The sequence below is a fragment of the Schistocerca piceifrons genome, chromosome 3 (genome assembly GCF_021461385.2).
Source record: "Schistocerca piceifrons isolate TAMUIC-IGC-003096 chromosome 3, iqSchPice1.1, whole genome shotgun sequence".
NCBI lineage: Eukaryota > Metazoa > Arthropoda > Insecta > Orthoptera > Acrididae > Schistocerca > Schistocerca piceifrons.
The window spans coordinates 168,680,417-168,702,111 of record NC_060140.1 but is presented as its reverse complement, the minus strand read 5'-3'; the positions used below and the strand labels follow the sequence as shown (position 1 = coordinate 168,702,111).

General features: G+C 38.0%; 1 protein-coding gene across 2 annotated transcripts in view; it reads left to right on the top strand.

Moving 5' to 3' along the window:
* LOC124788226 overlaps positions 1 to 21,695 on the top strand; it is a 103,147-nt gene that overhangs the window by 48,237 nt on the left and 33,215 nt on the right. For both annotated transcript variants that reach the window (XR_007016074.1, XM_047255407.1), the window contains exon 2: positions 8,633 to 8,719. Coding sequence is in view for 1 of the 2 variants with exons in the window: in XM_047255407.1 (XP_047111363.1) it covers positions 8,642 to 8,719 (78 nt within the window). In the remaining variant the exon portion in view is untranslated. The remainder of the gene's footprint in view (positions 1 to 8,632; positions 8,720 to 21,695) is intronic.

Genomic DNA, 21,695 nt, shown 5'->3' with positions numbered 1-21,695 from the left:
TAAGTGGTTTTGTCATTTCAAAAAATGGTGCAATGTCAACTGATGACAAACCTTCTTCTAGTTATCCTTTCACAGCTCAAACGCATGAAAATGTTGAAAACATTCATGCAGTCAGCAATGAAGATTGACAACAGACCATGGACAAAACTGTGGAGCTGATGGGAGTGATTTGGAGGTCAGTGCAGTGAATTGTGTCAGAAGATTTGCAAATGAAAAGAGTGGCTGCCAAATTTGTGCAACAACTGCTGACTACTGAACAAAATGATGGTCATGTGGAAGAGTCCCAAAATGATTCAAACTTTTTTCTCAAAAATTATCACAGGTGATGAAACTTGTTGCTTTGCTTTAGATCCTTAATCAAAGCAACCATCAAGGTAGTGGATGACTTCAAGTTCACCTCTCCCCACGAAAGTTTGTCAAAGGAAATCAGTCATTAAGACATTGCTGATATGTTTGTCAAATGAGAGAGGAGTCATCCACTCAGAGTTTGTTACACAGAGACAGATAGTTAACCAGGATTTCTACTTGGAAGTTTGGAAAGACTGCACAGTAATGTGCAGTGGAAGCGGCCTGATTTGTGGCTGTTGGGTGACAATGCCCCTGCTCACACAGCCCTGTCTGTACAACAGTTCCTGACCAAAAATGGTATAACGTCCATTCCTCATCTCCCATACTCACTGACAAGAAAAAAATGACTGAGACACTGTCAAGCATTGCAAAAGATGAATTTAAACAATGTGTTGAAAAATGGAATAATATATTACACAGCATATTAGTGCAAGTGGATTGAAAGCTTTTGCTTAAAATGTGAATAAATAAGTTAAAAAAATAATAAGTTTGATTTCTTTTTGGTACCCCCTCATATACCACCACGTACATACTGAAACAGTTTAAACTGGCCAGTAGTACTAACCCAGTGATTAAGAGATCAGTCCAGCAGCATGGTTGAACTGCAGGTCATATATGTTCCTGTGCCATGAATATGATGCCCTCTGATGGAATAGTCAAAAAAGAAGACAATACAAGGACGTGCTGAAAAGTAATGCCTCTGTGTTTTTTATGTGAAACTTTAAAGCTTTTTACATAAAACAAACATTAATAACAATCCAAATCTTTATTCTTCAAGTCTACATATTTATTTCTCAGCACTATCATTCAACATCACCACCCAGTCATAAACACATTTCTCCCGACGAAAGACTAGTTTGTTGATACCATCATGCTAGAATGTTTGACTCTGTTGGCAGAGCCACAACCTCACCTCTGTTTGTACTGCTCTATCAGTGCCAGAGGGAAGTTGTCACAGGTGTTCTTTAAATTTTGGAAACAGATGAAAATTGGATGGGGCCAAGTTGGGATTGTATGGATGCTGATCAATGACAATGAATCTGTGGTGTTGGATTGTTGCAGATGTCACAGCACTCATGTGTGGTTTATCATTGTCTTGCTGCGGGAAAGGGTACTCCATGTGTGGACAAACTCTCCGAATTCAAAACTTTATGTCGGTGCATCAAAAATGGCATGCTATAATAGTTACATTAAACACTACCATGTTACACATCACAATTTGGAGCCCTCTAGCAGCAGAGGGTTGGAAATATGTAGACATGAAGAATAAAGGTTCAGAATGTTAATAACATATGTTTTATTTAAAAAGCTTTAAGAATTTTCACGAAAAAATATGGAGGCATTACTTTTCAGCCCACCCACATGTGTTACAGATGTGAATTGCAAAATTCTCCTCCTCTCTAATTTTAGTTTTATACACTGACTAAAGTTTTATTTTATCTTTGTAACTGCTTCATTTTAACACACTGACTTTATTATCCTCCGATGCTACACATAGAGAGCAACACCTAACATGCATGCACACATGCTTTTATAGTTGTTGTCTTTGCAACTTATGGAGGCTATACTCAGCACATAGAACTGATGGGTTGCTGTGCAACTTGTAATGTTATGTGTGCCTCGCTGCTTTTTTTCTTTAACTAATTTGTGCCTGATTTTATTCTGAGAAGCTCAGTAATGTATGTAAATACCGTAAATGTAAATGTAATTCACTCTAAATGTATGGACTCAAAACAACAACCTGTTAATCTGTATCTTGTGGAAAGAGGATGTGTTGCTAGGCCATCACTCAGAATGTATTGTTATATGTAATGAAAATTGATATTCTAGTGATAAAACTGAGTGAAGTATGTGTAAGAGTTGCCAAACATTCATGTGTACAAATTTTTTGGAGGTGGAGACTAGAAATATCTTGTTTTTGGAAAAGGAGGTGAACTTCATTGTCATTGCCGTCTATCAATCGACAGAATTTTAAGTGTACAAAGTTCACTAAAATACAGGAAAAGAAATGCATTCTCTATAGTTTTCATTCAATAAGTAACAACCTCTCATAATTTCTTAATTACAGTAATTGGCTTATGTTCTTGTACAATAGTATGTTGCTGAACTCCAGTGACCAATTTTGATGTAGCAAGATGTGTAGTTTGAAGGAAGTTTGCATGTCAAGCAATCTCCTTTTCTCACAAAAAGCAGATTGCTGTTTGATCTTACTTACTAACAACAGTGGTCCCTTAGGTATGAAAAGCTATGAAAACTTGGGCTCAAAGCTATCCACAACATGGCCAAGTAACTAACTGAGTCGTATTTTAAACCTTAAAGAACAATAACTCCCTCCAAATTGCAATACGACAACAATTGGTGCTGAAGCTGATCATTCAAGCAGACAGCAACCAAAATTCAGGTACCAGTTACGACTTAAAGTAATAATCTCAATCAAAAATCAATCTCTCTCTCTCTCTCTCTCTCTCTCTCTCTCTCTCTCTCTCTCTCTCTCTCTCTCTCTCTCTCTCTCTCTCTCCAAACACATATATAAATATTCATAATGTTATTAAAAAAAAAAGGTCATTTTACAAACTACAGTTGATATCATACACACTTTTATGTTTATCACATCTGTGTTTCAGATCAGTTACGTAAGATCATATTTGAAATGTCTTTTATTTGTTTTCAACAGATCTGAAGACATTCAAAATTTGAGCAAAACCAGTAATATTTATAAATTCCAATGTGACAATAGACTTCAATAGGAAATATTAGAACAATGGTCAGTAATCATGGATTTCACATCCTGTCAAGCTTTCATTTGTCATGCAGAAATGCAATTTATTTATGTACACAACATAATAATTAGTTATAAAGTGCAACCAAAAATTGTTTAGTCTGCAAGGAGTGTCTACATCTATACTTTATTTTAGCTCAGAGGCAGTGCGGAGAATCAAAGAGTTTACAATGCACACATGAAATGTTAGCAGGCAATTCACATCACTGTCTACATCACTCCTTCCCTCCTCCCCCCCCCCCCCCCCCCCCCCAATGTCAATGATATTTGGAGTTGAAATATTGAAATATACACAATGTCCAAAATGAATTATGACTTGAGATTCACTTGTAAGCATGAGTGGTGGCACTGGAAGACTATGTGTATAGTGTCCTTCTGCAGCTACACATAGGTAGCGTCTCATCTTTGGCTTGAGTCTGGTGATGGATGTTGTGACAGAAGTGCCTTTGATATCAACATTAAACATCTTGTTGTGGCATGCCAATATTGTGTGTGGACCATCATATGGTGATTAAGAGAGGCTTTTGAACAGCATCACACAAGACGAAAACCTGTTTGCACGAGTTTAAGTTACAGAAGATGAAAGGTCACATGGGTAGAATGTTCCTTAGGGGCAGGACGGAGCTTGCAGATCTGTGTGTGAAGATGCTATGCAAAATCTGAGGTTTCAATAACACTGCCTGCTATGTCACTAATCAAAATGTCTGCCTATACAATAATTCAGCTGCTGTTGTGTTGAGGTCTGCTTTAAAGGCTGTCCTCAAACCTAGTAAAACAACAGATAAGCTATCAGTCCAATGCTCAGATGAATGGCATCTGAATGAAGCCTTTAATTGTTGATGAAGCCATTCTACAAGACCATTAACAGCAAGTTGGTAGGCACAGGTTCAAATACAGTTAGTGTCAAGCAATGCACAGAGATCTTTAAAGACATATGAGTCAAATTGCTTGCTCTCATCAATGATGACATGGAGAGAAACACAAAGCATGGAATCCACTTACAGAAAGAAGGTCATGGCTCGAGCTGCTGCTGCTGTCTTTCATAGGATGTACATGAGGCCAATGAGAGAGAGGGTCAATTCCTCTCAGGCAATATTGGTACCCTTCTAATGGTGGTAAAGATCCCAATAATGTTGTTGTGAACATGTTTGAAATGTTAGCTTGGTGGGGCAAAGGTACCGAGCGGAGCTGTTACATGCCGACTTACTTCATTATGCTGACAAGCATTGTGCTGGTGAACAAATGTCAAGTTCCTTCACAATGGCATCAGTACTAGACAGTGCATCTGCTTGTCCATTCTGCTCACCATCAACATGCTGAATGGAAATCCAGAAGTTTTAGCTGACACTGTGATGCCTTGTATGGCTTCTACCAGTTACACTGTACCATAAACATAGGAATAGCTAAATAAGAAAGGTGACCAGCTGAGAGATATAGATAATAACAGATAGAGATCCTTTAAATGCAGGGAACTTATTTTACAACAGACTTGAATCCAATGTAAAGAATGTGAAAGAGCTGATCATTTTATGAAGTAAATTAAATATTCACCATCTATTTGAATATTGCTATAGTGTGAAGTAATATTTAAATGTAAATTCATGCAGTAAAGCAAGTTTTAAAATGTTAAGTGTGTATATGAAATGAAAAACATAAAATGAGTATTTCCTATTTGCGAATTTTGTGATATCTACCAAATTGTGCACAAAATATTTTAAATTTTAGATGCTCATCTACCCATAAATTGTATGTAAACTGTTTATAAGCTAAGATGCCAATATTTATGCAGTGCCATTCTTTTATGTTATGGGTTTGGAATTTGTAATATTACTACTTACATGTCTCAGAAGAATGAAAGATACATCAATGTGCATTGTACAGGTAGGTCTCTATGCTTACAGTGAGAAGGTATTTGCTTTTTGATAAACATCAATGTCCTCATACAAATATTAAGCTTGCAGGGGGAGATGTATGGTACTATTTGATACAACTAAAGGAGCAGAGATTTTTTTCAATGTAGTGTCACGTCTGGTAATTTTAATAATATGATTACCACATGTATATGCAACAGTTTGCAATAACATTTGTTGTTATTATAGACAAATACCACATTCCTGAAATTTCTATTTCATGGAGGGATCTGTAGTACACAATTAACTAACACAAAATTTCAGCCTGCTGGTATGAAAAGTAAACATTGATGACAATACACTAAATGTTAATTGACATGTAAAATTCCTTGGTACTAAATAGATAATGAGTTAAATGAAATTTGCACATCAATAAGCTGAGTGAAGTGGTCAGTTTACCACGTTAGCACTTAAAAATCTCTCTCATTATGTTAACATACAGTTGCAGATGAATTTCTTTTGCATGCTTGGTCATGCTGTTGTCCTGTGAAATAATCTTTTAGGGAAATGCAGAAATTGATTTTTTTCTGTTTTGAAGAAGTACAAGCAATACGAATATTGTGGGAAACAGATAACCATGTATCTTACAGAGACCACAGCAAAGATCTTTGCACTTACTCTAACTTTCCAATGAATTTCAACTGTATTGACCACTCCTACAAAATATCAGGATATATCAAATAACTTTTAGGAACTACCTATGTGGATTCCTCAAATACAAGCTGATTATTAATCGCAGAACAATTTCCTTGCTGACGTCTTCTACCCCTGCAATCATTACCATTGTGAAACCTGTCCCATATACCCACTACTGCACACTGCAGCCTTGTAACTGGTAAATTCTACAACATCAAAGACAGAACAACTTGTAAAATCACACTTGTTGTTTACCAACCAATATATGTCCAATGCACAACATTTTATGTAGGAATGGCCACCCCAATTCTGGCTAAGTGCATCAATGGGCATAGAACTGTCTGCCTTGGGGTCATATTTTATCCAGTTGCTGAACATGCTCTACAGTATGACTCAAAGGAGCTGAGTGCCTGCTTCACCACACAGGTTGTTTGAATCCTGATAGTTTCTTTGAAATCCAGAGATAGTGACTTACCCTCCAACATATCCTCACATTTTGACACAATCCTGGACTTAACTACCATTAGAATCTTGCCCACCCCCCATTTTCCTTTTTGCATCACTACAACCTTTTTTTTCATCTTCATTACACAGTTTTATGTATTATGTCATATGTAATATTTTATTTGTGAGTCTTTACTTTTTCATCTTGATTACCCTCATTCCCATCACTTATCATTACTTTTTTCTACAGTCTCTTTTTTCTCCTACTTATTAACTACACTGGTCATTCCATTACTCTTCTTCTTACTCTATCGTTACTTCTCACATTGCCCCCCCCCCCCCCTTCATCCCCCCCCCCCCACCCCCCAATCAGCTCAGGATAGAAGCTGGCACAATGCTTACCACCACCACCACTATCATCATCGCGATCATCATCTTGAACAATTTCCAGTTCCAGGCTGGGTCTGTTTAGAACATAAGCCCCACCATCTTGTCCTATTTTCCCATCACCTTTCTGCATTCACTCTGATCCAGTACTTACCTCTTTTTTCAATACACTCCTCCATGTCTTTCACCCATCTTACCAACGTACTACATTTGACCTCCAGGTCTCTCTGAGGCCTTGCCCTTGCATCTTCATTTCTCCTTACCCACAGCTGGTTTAAGACTAATTGGGGTGCCAGGCTGAGAGGGGTACCAGAGGGGCTCCTAGTGTAGAATTTGTACACAGGTTGTATCAATTTAGTAGCAAAAGTAACCCGTTTCCACACTCACTAAATTTAGATTTATTCTTAAAGGCCTTGCCAAAAGACCAAGGAATGGCAAATAATATATGAGGAAGTGAGGGAGGGAAGTGAAGAAAAGAGAGGCAGTGTCATAAAATGATATGTAATTCATGTGGGAAAACAGGAGGGGCACCAATTGATATGCTGCTTGTGTGAAAAAAAATGTTCTTGGACTGGCCCTGCCCCTATCCTCACAACAGATGGGTCCCTGTCACCTTGGGCTCTGAGAAGCCTGTGTTATATTCACCGATTAACACCCATGTGTGAACAAAAAAATTTTTATTAGGTGGAGCAAAGCCAGCGCTTAATTTTACAAAAAGATAAACTTTCTTCGAAAACAAAAGGCTTCTTCTCCTACCAAAATTTTATAACAAGCCAAAGAATATGCCACCTTATTGAACTGAAATATTAGTAACTGAACTGAATTTATGCCCCTTCGTTGGGTTTTCTCTTGACGCTTTCCAGCGGATGCCGAGGAAGTAGACGGGTGCAGAGTCTGGGGTTGATGGCTGGCATAGCGAAGATGTGGTATTTGGACATTCCAGCTGCATCGAAGTATCTTCCGGGTGGCAGTCCGCGGCGGGTTGAAAGATGCGTGATTCCCTTTCTTCTGGCTCTTTAACACGGCAGCTCCAGTCTTCCTCCGCTGATTCCGGAATGATGATTGGTGGATGGTGATATCATCGTGTGACCATCTGCACCAGAAAAAGGCTCTTGCATGTGCATAGTTAGCGGCTGATTGAATGTTTGGCAGGAACGCCTCTAGCACTGGCTGGCAGAACACACTGTCACTAAGTTGCACACGCCGCTTAACTCTGCCACAATAGCCGACAGTTGTGTTTGTGTGGCTGCCCAGTATTTTACCTCCCCTTACTGATCCCTCTTTATTCCCTGATGAAGCAATTAATAGTTTTAAAAGTTAGTTTAGTTTTGCGTACTTTTATGTGCATGTGCTGGCAGTGCTAAACATTTTTCCTTGTGCAAGTAAGTTGTGGCCAGCAATTATCTCTCATAGGCTTACAGTTTTCTCAAAGGAATTTTCCTTTTCACATACTGAACATCTGAGAAAATCATAACAAGTGATTAAAATGTTCTTTGCCTGATTATACACTTGCAAGTGATCACTGGAGCATAGATGCCACACCCTTTCAAAGACTTCTGAATGATGTAAAATAATTTTGCAGACTTCAATTACACACTGAAAAAGCACCGCTGCATTTAAAATTTGTACTGCATACACCACTTGTCATAAGGGGCCACAGAGATCTAAACCTAAGGAATTGATGCTGTGGGAAAACGCAGGTCATGGAATTGTTTCTTTCCTATCTATTTGTCTATTAAGCACTTCATCTTGAACGATGTGACTAAAAATTGCTTCAACGTGTACAAACCACAAGCTTTATATTATCTGCAGGTCCACATCCTTTAACAAGTCTGGAAAAGTGTTCTGAGTGGAGTCCTTATAGATAGTTCCTGTAAGACATGCTGGGAGAATATGTAGACCTATTAGGCAGGACCTACAGTTCAACTGCTGTTGTTGTCTAGCTTGAATAGTTCTATAAAGTTTTCATTCAACAACAAGTGTTGTTTGTGAACTGTAGCAATGGCACAGCACGTATTCTGATAAGCTGAAAACTACTACAGACATAAAGACTGCAAAACATTTAAATTGAACATATTATTGTGTAGCAGGAATTTGAAAGTTTTAAAAGTCAACTGTGTGTTTTCAGTCCTTTCAGATGACTTCAAAATCATCTCTGAATGCTGTACACAACGCTGGTGGAATAATTTGTGAACTGAGCCATCAAAGATTTTTTGTGAGTTGTCCAGCTTTATTATTCATTTATTATCAGGTCTCTAGTGCTAAAAATAGGTTAATTATATTAAATGTCACTGTGCACATTGTAATTAGTCTAATCTTGTCTCTCTTCACTCCTTATGGGAGTGATAAGTAGACAGCTGTAGTGTATTTGTAGATTCCTCAATTAGTAATCATTCTTGAAATTTTGCACGCAGGGTTTCAAAAAACAGTCACTAAATATTTGTGCAGATTTTTTTCAGACACAACCTCATTATAGGCAACTGTATCATCTGCAAAAAACCTGAAGTTGCAATGAATATTTTATGCCATGTCATTAATATAAAACATGAACAGTAAGAGTCCTGGCCCTTACCTGGGGCATATCTGAAGTACTTCTACAACTGTCAATAAAGTTCCACCAAAGGTAACATATTGAATCTTTCCAACCAAGAAATGCTCAATCCCATCACAGATTTCAGTTTTGGAATTCAGGATGGAGGTCATTCTGTCTGAGATATCACATTAGGTTTGAGCTCATGATATATTAGCAGATTCCACAAAAATCTGATGTTAATGATGCTGGACTTTTGTGGATCGATTTCTGCCATGATTTTGTAGGAGGGTGTCAACCTGTGCTCTCTTCTAACTACGTGCACAAGGTATAAAAGGACAGTACATTGGTGGAGCTGTTGTTTGTACTTAGATGATTCACAATGGAAGGTTCTTGATGTGATTATGGGTGCACGATGGGAATTAACAGACTTTGAACACAGAATGGTAGTTGGATCTAGATGCATGGGACATTCCATTTCAGAAAGTGTTAGGGAATTCAGTATTCCAAGATCCACACTGTCAATATTGTGCTGAGAATACCTAAGTTCAGGCATTAGCTCTCACAAAGGGCAATGCAGTGATCAACAACCTTTACTTAACGAATGAGTGTAGCAGCATTTGCATAGAGTTTCAGAGCTTACAGATGGGCAATGGTACATGAAATAACTGCAGAAATCAATACAGGACATATGACAAATGTATCCACTGTGACAGTGCCGTGAAATTTGGCATTAATGGACTATCACAGCAGACAACCAACGCGAGTGTCTTTGCTAACAGCATGACATCAACTGCAGTGCCTCTTCTGGGCTCATGACCACATTGGTTGAGCCCTAGATGACTGGAAAACTGTGACCTGGTGAGATGAGTCCTGATTTCAGTTGGGAAGAACTGATGATAGGGTTCAAGTGTGGTGCAGGCCCCACAAAGCCGTGGACCCAAGTTGTCAACAAGGCACTGTGCAAGCTGGTGGTGGCTTCCTACTGGTGTGGGCTGTGTCTACTGGCATGGACTGGATCCTCCAACTGAACTGAACAATGATTGGAAATGGTTATGTTTGACTACCTGGAGACCACTTACAGCCATTTATGGATTTAATGTTCCCAAACAATGACATCATGTCACTGGGCCATAATTGTTAGTGATTAGTTTGAAAAACATTGTGGACAGTTCAACAAAATAATTTGGACACCCATATTGCCTGACATGAATCCCATCAAATTTTTTGGGACATAGTAAAGAGGTCAGTTCATGCACAACATCCTGTACCATGAAACATAACGGTCCATTGAAATCCATTTAAAACACATATTTTTCGATCCAATTTGAAATAAACAGGAATCACTGATGTAAACAAAAGGCAGTGGTATATATAAACCTATACTTACAAAATTGATACCATAAAACTGTTTACTGAATTGTAGTTGTGTTGAGGTGTATAGGTCCTGTAATTGGTAGGAATATTTAGGATTAAAGTAATTAGGTGAAATCTGGAACAAATGATCGAGTACATTGGTCAACGTCTTTTTTTTTTTTTTTTTTTTTTTTAACTGAGATGGATTTGTGTTAAAACAGTATCTAAATTAACACTGTGATATTTAAACAAAAAACTAACTGTGAGAATCAAAATTTATTAAAAAATTAAAATGTAATTAGTGAAAATTTTATAAGTGGCGTGTAAACATAGGTAGTACTTTAGGTGTTTTGTCAATAATAAATAAAAGATCCATTTTGCCACATTCAATGGGAGACTTGGAAACATATTCATTGATGGGAACATTTTTCAAACCATGTATCTTCTGCATTTCATAAAAATAATAGAAGTATTGTTAATATTTCATATTTGTGTATTCACATACCCCTAAAATGTTAAATACTTAAAAGTCGATAAATGTATTTGCTCCATTAGAGCCAGTGCAACAGCTGGAATATGTCATTAATTTTAAGGCAACAGTTTTAATTGTATTATTAAAAAACCCTTTATAGCAATACTGAGGATTGTTCAGATTTATATATAAAGGAGCAGCCATGTTGGCATGGGAGAGCAGTGTCTTAGAAGATATTTTGCAAGAAGCATGCAATTGCTTAAGTAAGATGTACATCAGTGTTGTAAGCATGTTAGTATAATTATGACATGATTTAGAATAAAGGTTCTGAAACATAATGTTTGTATTGATCATACATGGAGTAAAAACCATGTTACAGTTGACAACATGAGCTTGTGGAAGCAGCAGATATAAAGCAAATGGATGAGTACACCCTATGAAATTATAAGCTTTGTTAATAATAATTTCATGTGCAATATTTCTGCAGGGGACTTCTAACGACTTGTGTCCATGCTACATCAAGTTGCTGCATTACATCATGCAAAAGGAGGTACAACATAACAATAGGAGGTATCCCATAACTTTCATTGCCTCGGTATATATTATGGTTAAGAGAGGAACTAACTCATCTGCAAATTCTGTGTAAAATCTCACAAGGATTCCATCAGATTCTGAAGCCTTCTTTAATCTTAGCAGTTTCAGCTGTTTCTCAATACTGTTGACACTACTATCACCTGACTTTGCACTGATGCGAGAGTTAAACTGCAATTGTACCCCTGGATCTTCCTTGGTAAAGGAACATTTGAAAATTGAGTTCAGCATTATTGATGTTGTTTTGTTGGTAACTTCAGCTCCCATGCCATCCATTAGCTGTCTGGACACTAACTTTGGTGCCACTGGCAGCCTTTACCATATGACCACAATTTATTCACATTTTATGAGAGGTCTACAATAGTTGTTAAGGCATCACATATTGCCCTTTTGACACCAAATGTATTTGATTTAGCATCTCTCCATCTAGGGCTTTATGATTTGTTTCACACTTATTGTGCAGTGGTCACTACTTCAACAGAAGTGTCTTTATGGTGCCTGTATACCAAGAAGTGTCCCTCCCACCCTGAACCATATTACTAAGTACATATCTGTCCAGTGTTTGGTCAACTATTCTTCTAAACTTGAGCCTCAGTTCCTTTATGTGGCCCTACTCAGCTAAATATTTCAAATTCACCCTTGAGATATTACAGAAGGAAGACAGAGCTGCATTATTCTCATCAGTGAATGAGTGTGCTAATGATACACAACCCCCTATCATTACCTCAGGTGAGTGTTTGCCAGACTCTCATTTTGAACCACGTGTTACTCTTGAAATCATCTCTAGGACTCATAAACTTAAAATAGTCGTCCAATAATGGTATTGCAAGCTTTTTCTTATGATCTCAACACTGAGGGCACATCATGAAATTACTCAAAGACATTGCTACATGGTGTGAACAAAAATTACTTTTTATTCATTCAGAATTTAAATGTGAAGCAACTATATGTAAATTGCAAACTCACATAGGCCAAATGTATGTTTTGATCACTTACCCACTGATATAAAATGTCTTACAGAAAGCAAAGTAAAATTTGCAAATAAACAGAACAAGTTTCTCCTTAACAGCTTCTCCTCTTCTGTAGAAGAATTTCTACTATTGTAACGTGTAAAAGGTGTTGGGTAGGAATTACTAACTCACATCTGTATATTAATAATAATAATAATAAAAATAAACTTATAAATATTTGGCTTGTTGCCATTTTTACAAGTGAATTGACTCATTCCACATTCAGAAATACAAGCAAAGACTTGTGCAGATTGGTGTCCCACTTCAGTATCCTACATAAAGACACGGCAGCAGTGTATGACTGTGCATGTACATGTAGATGTATGCATGTGCAGCTGTTTATCCCCCCTTCCCCCCCCCCCCCCCCTCGCACACACACACACACACACACACACACACACACACACACACACACACACAGAATGTAATTTTAGCAATTTCAAATTCAAGATCACTTTATTGAACTAAAGAACAATACATGATGCAGTGTGATAAAAAACAAATATCAAGGATATGCTCTGTGGCCTTCCATGTTAGTAATCCAAAAGTATCCATTATTCATTAAGAATGTTTCATGATCTAGTTAGTAAGAGAGAAATGAATGAGTTTTGAGTAACACTGTATGTAAATCCAAGCAGTAAATGGCTTTCATAAAACAATGGGAAAACTGGGATGGAATAATAGCTGTTTGAAAAGTAACAATATTATGAAAAGGATAGTTGCTACTTACCATATAGTAGAGAAGAAGAGTTGCAGATTAGCACAACTGAAACACTGTCAGGAACTGAGCTTTCAGTCTTCAAAATTAGATCTCACACACACACACACACACACACACACACACACACACACGACCACAGAGACTCTGGTCGTGTGTGTGTGTGTGTGTGTGTGGTCGCATGTGTGTGTGTGTGTGTGTGTGTGTGTGTGTGTGTGTGTGTGTGTGTGTGTGTGTACAGTATCAACTATACTTTTCATAATATTGTCTCATTCCATCCTGGATCTTTCATTGTTTATCAATTTGAAAAGGATTGATATGGGAGATGTTGATGTGTTGAGTGATAGACAGGCACAAGGAAAAAGAGTGCTAAGATGTCATTCAGCTACTGAACTAAGTCTTCCATCAGATGTACACAACAAAACTCACACACAAAATATTTCTAGACTTATTTTTCATTGTGCCTGTCTTCTATTCAACTCTTCCACTATCTGGTGAGTAGCCATCAATCCCTTCCATATTGTTCTTACTTCATCTTGGACTTTCCATTGTTTGATTTGGTCCAAAGGACTTAATCCAGTACCTGAATTATACGTAGCCGTTTTTTTCATTGTGCCTGTCTACCACTCAGTGCCTCCTCTATGTGGCTCTATGTGGTGAGTAGCACTCTACCTTTTCATATTGTTGGCTTACATAATACCACACATGATAATGTTTTATATCTTACCTTTTTCTGTAATGCATCAATCATCTCATCTTTTTTGGTTAACTCATCTTGTTTTTTCATGAATTCTTTCAGTGGTATAAGTATTTGCTCTTTGTCAGTTCCACTTGCAGGAACTCTTACTATCTCACCTAAAATGTATAAAAGTACTATGAACTTTCACAACATTTTCAACAAAATTGTTCATTGTCTTAATGACAAGTAGTTTGAATTCAGTTCACACAAATTATCAGCTGTTGTGGAACCCCGGCAAGATGGGAGTGTGGTAAAGTTGTTCCCCATTGTGAATATATGGGAGGAGATTCACAGTTGTAACATTTCTTAATATCCTGCAACAGCTTAGTCTTGATTAATAGTAAAAGTCGTATAAGTTGAAAAAACATATTGCTGTTGAAACTGCATTACGTATGAAGAAAGGAGGAAAACAGAAATACATTCTTATGCATCCTGATTTGTGAATCTACAATGATTCAGCAATAAATGTAATTTTAAGTATGTTTGTGTGCCCTCACACTCCTGTGCAGTTCAGTATCAGAGCACTTTCACTTCTAAATGCCCCACATATCTGTGTATTGCATGATTCAATCAGCCACCTAAATGGAGGCCCACCAGTGATGCCCCTGTGCAGGGAGGAGACCCCCCAAGAGGGATCATTACCAATAAAATTTTATTAAATAATTTTTCCATACATAATGTGTGGCTGTAGTTGGCTTGGGCATACTGTGGTGGAAGGTGCTGGCCGGAAGACCGTGGTCGGCACATTCCTGCCACGTGCTCCTCGATCAGACGCTAGTCCCACGGGCTGGTTGTGCTGATGAGGGTACACTACTAGCAAGGCGCATTGGCGGAATCAACCCTCCAATCAAAGATTAGTCATGTGATCACATGGGGACACGACCGGAAGCAGTGAGGGCGGCTTGAAAACAGCTCCGCACTCTCTTAGCTTCAGACCTCGCCCCGAGTAGTCGCTCCTCTAGCCTCTGCCTCTCTCCTCCAACCTCCTGATGAACAGACAGCAATCCCTCTTGGGGCTGCTCAGCCCTATGTAGGCACCCATGTACCATCGTTACATGAATAAACAGGGTCCATTCCAGCTGGATTACTTTTAATTATCACAATGCCCACTGCTCCTGACCCATATCCTGACGAGCACCCCTTTCAAACTCCATCAGGTGCTGGTGATGCTTGTCACATGAGTACACAGCTTCTCTGTGTGCTCCAGCGTGATCACTCAGTGTCTGATGCTGTTCATGCTCCTTATGTACTCTACCAGGTCTGATAACAACACTAAACATGAACACCACTAATGCAGTTCAGTGGCCATTATACCTCTCATGGAGAATAGCTACTCTAAACATTTATATAACTGCTGATAATGTGTAAGTTAAACTGACATCCAATCTTATACTCTGGATGCAGGCAGTGTAATTATGTATCTGATGCCTAGAACCCCCATTATCTGTTGTTCTTTGTATGGTCCACACACTGCAGAATGGTTTGATACTGCTCTCCATGCTAGTCTTTCCTATACAAGCCTCTTCATCTCTGCATAATTTCCACAACCCACATCCATTTGAACCTGATTATTGTCCTGTTCTACTTGTACAATTTTTATCCCCACACTTCTTTCCATAACCAAATCAAAAATTCATTTATGCCTTGGGATGTGTCCTATCAACTTATCCCTTCTTTTAGTCTGCCATAAATTTCTTTTTTTCCCATTTCAATTCAACACCTCCTCATTTGTTATCTGGTCTACCCATCTAATCTTGAGCATTCTTCTATATTGGCATATTTCAAAAGCTTTTATCTTCTTTTTGACTGAATAGACCATTGTCTGTTTATTACTTTCATAAAAGGATACACTCCAAACAAATGACTTCAGAAAAGACCTCCTTAGACATGAATTTTATGTTAGATGTAAACAAATTCCTCTTTTCCAAATATTCTTTTCATGCTGTTGCCAGTCTTCGTTTTATATCTTCCATACCTTGGCCATCATGTGATTTTGCTGCCCAAGTAATAATACTCATCTAGTAGTTTTACTGTCTCATTTCCTTATCTAATTCCTTCTACATCACCTGATTTACTCTGACTACATTCCATTGCCCTTTTTTTTACTTTTATTGATGTTCATCCTCTAACCTCTTTTCATGACAGTATTCATTCTGTTTAATCACTCTTCCAAGTCCTTTGCTGCCTCTGACAGAACTGCAATATTATCAACAAACTTAAAAGTTTTTATTTCTCCTCCCTGAGCTTTAATTTCCTTTCCAAGTTTCTCACTGGTTTTCTTAACAGCTTGCTCAATGTACAGATTCATTTCCTTCTCCATTATGACTTCCATTTCATGTCCTTTGACTTTTAGAACTGCAGTCTGGTATCTGTACAAACTGTAAATAAACCTTCAGCCCCTGTATGTTATCCCTGCTACCTTCAAAATTTTGAAGAGTGTAGTCCATTCTTAAACAAAATGGAGTCATTGCTAAATAAAGTAAATAAAATAGATTGTGAATTGATAATCTGTGATGACTTCAAAATTGACTTCCTCACGAATAGTGGAAATAGGGAGACCATTTTGAACCTTGCAACGTCCTACAATTTAAAGGCTGAAGTAAAAGCAGCTACCCGAGTATCAGAAACTTGTCAAACAGCTCTTGATCAGTTTCTAGTAAAGAAGAGTTTACACAACACCTCACTAAAAATTTTCAATGCAGGTTTTAGTGATCATCTTGCTCAAATATTAAGCATAAAAGTACAAGGCAGTATTATTAACAACATGTCTCTTAGAACAACATATCGAAGCTATAATCAGCATAATGTGAACTACTTCAACAACTTATTACAGAAAGAAAAATGGCTAGGAGTGTACAAAATGAATGATATAAATGAAAAATTCGACTCTTTCATTGATACATTAACCCATTTCTTTGAACTTGCATTCCCACTGAAAACATTGACCATACGGGGAAACTCTAGAACAAACAGCTGGATCACAAAGGGAATAAGGGTTTCATGCCAGAAGAAAAGATTACTTCATGAAATATGTAACTCAAAAAATTCCTCACCAGTAGTACGCGCATACTATAAAAAATACTCCAAAATATTAAGAAAAGTAATAAAAGCAGCAAAAATAATGCGTAATGATGAAATCATTTATAATTCAGCTAATAAATCAAAGGCTATGTGGAGTGTTATAAAAAAAGAATGTGGAGAATACAGACAACCTTGGAAAAATATAACACTATCACATAAAAATAAAAAAGTAACAAACCCCTTAGAAGTAGCTAATACATTTAACAACTTTTTCACAGGTGTTGCTGAAAATATGTTACAATCAAACTTTAAGAGCATCCAGGCAAATGAATATAAAATAAGTACATGTAGAGGATCAATGTACATCAGTTCTGTTTCACAAGATGAAGTAGCTAAAGCAATAAAAGGACTAAAAAATTCCAAATCGGCAGTTATTGATGGTATACCTGCAACAATGTTAAAGAAGAGCGCATCAAACCTAATTGAAGTACTCACACATTTATGCGACTGCTCACTTCAGGCAGGCACTTTCCCTGATGTGTTAAAAACATCAAAAGTTATTCCTGTATATAAAAAAGGGGATAAAGACCATGTAAATAACTACAGACCCATCACAATTTCCTCCTGCATCTCTAAAGTATTGGAAAAAGTTATGTATGAGAAACTTATGAAATTTATAAATAAAAACAGCATCCTATGTAATGAACAACATGGATTCAGAAATAAGAGGTCAACGACAACGGCTATCTATGAGTGCATCTATTCCATCCTAAACCTGATGGACAAAAAACAGGAAACAATAGGAGTCTTTATTGACTTGTCAAAAGCATTTGACATGGTGGACCATAAAATTCTGCTATCAAAGCTAGAAAGATATGGTATTCGAGGTCTGTCCAACAAGTGGATCAGTTCCTTCCTGACAAATCGTATGCAGGCAGTGTGCGTCAAGCACACAGATATTGAACTAAAAACTGTATCTAATCACTTATCTGACTATAAACAAATAAAATGTGGTGTACCCCAAGGATCCGTATTGGGACCCCTTCTGTTTCTTCTGTACATAAATGATCTAAGCTTAAATATTGATGCACACAAATCAATCATATTTGCAGATGACACCACGATTCTATTAAAAGGAGACGACGATGAACAGTTACAGCAGACAGTAAACACGGTCACAAAACAACTTAGCAGCTGGGCACAGAGTAACCAGCTTGTAATAAACAGTAAGAAAACCGTTGCTCTAAAATTCCACAATGTTCCTAACAAGGACATGTTTATCCCATCAGTCTCTATCAATGACGAACCAGTTGGTAACAGTACTGAAACCAAATTCTTAGGACTTTGGCTGCAGAGTAACATCAGATGGAATAAGCATATTGAATGTCTCAATACAGAACTGAGCAAAACATGTTATCTTCTTTGTTCATTAAAATCATGCTGTAGTGAGAAAACAGTAATGAATGCATATCATGCGTACTTTCATTCTCGTCTTAGATATGGGGTCACCTTCTGGGGAAACTCTAAAATAGCTAATAGCACTTTTAAACATTAGAATCTTGTTTGGGTGCAAGCCTAGAGACTCTTGTAAATCCCTGTTTAAGAAATCTGGTATTCCCCCATTACCGTGTGTATACATTATGGAAACCCTTTTGTTCTTTAAATTAAATGTAATAGGCAAGGACCAGAGGCTACAAAAAAACTGTGATATACATGAGCACTTTACCAGACAAAACAGGAACTTACATATGACTCAAATCAGCACAGCACTGTGCCAAAAAGGTACTTTTCACATGGGAGTTAAGCTTTATAACAAACTTCCTGAAAACATAAAAGCTATCACTGAGGTCAATACTTTTGGAAAATCTCTAAAGTCATATTTACAGCATCACTGCTTTTATTCCATTGAAGAATATTTAAATTTATGAAATGTGTTATATAAATACTTGTACGTAAAGTGTATTATTGTAAGCTTAAATATGTATTATTGTAAGCTTAAATATGTATGCCTTGAAATTACTTTCAGCCTGTATATTTATAACTTGACTTGTCCAATGTCTTATGCATAAGCTGCTATGTAGACAACAGGACCAATAAAATACAATCTACAATCTACAATTCTTCAGCCTGTTGTCTAAGATAAATCATAGTCTCACTGTTGCCTCAAGTTTTTCTAAATTTCTCCAGGACCCAAACTGATATTCCCAAGTTTGGCTTCTGCTAGTTATTCCATTCTTCTGTAAATAATTAGTGTAAGTATTTTGCATCCATGACTTACTAAACTGAGAGCTTGGTATTATTTAGACCTTCTTTTGAATTGGCATTATTACATTCTTTTATAAGACTGAGGGAATATTGTTTACTCCAGGGACCTAGTTTCCAGTTACACCCTTCAGTGCTCTGTCAAATTCCTCTCACAGAATCGTATCTTACATCTCGTATTCACCAACTTCCTTTTCTCTTTCTATAACATTGTCCTCAAGTTTGTTCCACTTACATAGGCTCTCTATGTATATCTGCCACCTTTCAACTTTCCCTTCTTCGCTTAATATGACTTGCTATATGGCAAGCCCCTGCCCATACCCAGAGACAGAGCACCTTGTGCAGCTTGTGAACCATCAAAGGAGTGCAAGAAAGCATCAGTGCAGAGAGGACCAGACCTCTGCAGCATGGGCTGCCGGCTCTGTGGAGACGTTGGTGGTGCTGCTGCTACATCGATGATGATGGGCCCTCCTCCTGGTGCCAGTGATGTGGGAAACAAAGGAGGCGAGGGTGGCTGGGGCTGTGAGATCCCATAGTGATCCATCTCTGAAACACAGATATCTGTGGAGTCCAAAATGGACCTGCACAATTAATGTGTAGTCCCTGCCAAAGGGTGCTGAATTTCAACAAATTGAAGAACCTTTGAGGTGGAGCAGCCTGGTGCTCCACACATGTCTAACAATGAGAGGTCAACTGTTCAGCCCGAGTCCAACTTGACTCATGTACAGTGGCATTGGGTGAGCTGCTTTGTACACACTGTGCTCCAATGATCTTGATGTAAGAGATGAAGAACTTTTTCTGGGGAGAATGTGGAACTATTGCATACGATTGATCATTATCCTAGTGAAGCAGAGTGACACCCATTTATACAGAGAAGCCATGCTGAAGGATAAATTATCAGCAACCTGTTCGGATTGTGAACAGATTTGACAGCATATGGTCAACCAATGTGGATGCACCCCAGCAGACTAGGGTCCACAGTTGTTGCCTGAGAGAGCCAACAGTGATTGATGGGAAATCCAGCAAGAGTTTCATGGCCCTGCAGATCAGCATGGAAACAAGAGTCTTCAGATATGTCGAACACTGTATTGTTGCCAACTGGTAAATGAGAGAGGGTGTCTGCATTGGAATGTTTGACTATCAGTTGATACATTGTTTCACAATGATATTTGGCAATATCAAAGACTAGCTTTGCAGCTTCTGTGCTGTACATGCTGCGCCTGGTTTGGAAGGGCTAATAAACAATGATGTCATTGGCTTGTAATCTGTCACCAAGTAAAACTTCCTTTCGTAAAGATACTGGTGGAATTTTGTCACACTGTTGATAATGGCAAGAGCTTCCTCCTCTAGCTGTGAATAATCTCATTGAGCCTTGACCAAGAGGTCTGATGCAAAAGCAATCAGTCTATCCATAGGTCCATATCTGTGTGACAGCATTGTAACAGTCCTGTATGCTAGGACGACTGGCTTAGCAGGATAAAAACACTTTAAACAACTATCACTCAATAAATCGGCCTTCAATTGCTGAAAAGCAGTTTGGCACTCCTAAGATCATTCAAAAAGAACATTTCTCTGATGTAATCTGTGCAATAGAGCCACAATTTGTGCTGTATTCAGATGTAGCAAATGTAGTAAGTGAGTTTTCTTGCCGGCCGAAGTGGCCGTGCGGTTAAAGGCGCTGTAGTCTGGAACCGCAAGACCGCTACGGTCGCAGGTTCGAATCCTGCCTCGGGCATGGCTGTTTGTGATGTCTTTAGATTAGTTAGGTTTAACTAGTTCTAAGTTCTAGGGGACTAATGACCTCAGCAGTTGAGTCCCATAGTGCTCAGAGCCAATTGAACCAATTGATTGAGTTTTCTTAGTACTGCTTGAAGTTTGGTTATTTTGCAAGGTATTGGGAGGTCAAGAATTGCAGTTAAATGAGACTGCCAATGGTAGGTGCCCTGAAAATCAATGACATGTCCTAAGTACATAGCTGCAGTTTGAAAAGAAGAACACTTTTTGTTGCAATTGAGACCAGCAGCAGAGAGAAATTGAAATAAATTTCTCAAATTAGATAGATAGTCTGCAGGAATCCAACCCAAAACCATAATATCATCTAAATAGTTTATGCACGAAGGCACTGTAACAGTCAGCTGTTCAAAACAGCACTGAAAAATTGCAGGTGCTGAAGCACTGCCAAATGTCAAAGGTAAAAACTTGAACAACCCTGTGTAGTGTTGATCACAAAAAACTCCTAAGACTGCTCATCTAATGGACTCTGCAAATAGACATGTCATAAGCCTATTTTAGAGAAGAAGCAACTTGTTCCTAGCTTATCCATCAGTTCATCAGGCTGTGGTAATGGAAATGAGTCAATCACTGTTTGAAGATTCACCACTGACTTGAGATCAGCACAAAATCTTAACTGGCCAGACAGTTATCTGATGACAGAGATTGCAGTGCAAGCCTCAGAATTGGTTATGTTGCCTAGCCTGCCCTGAAAAAGTTGA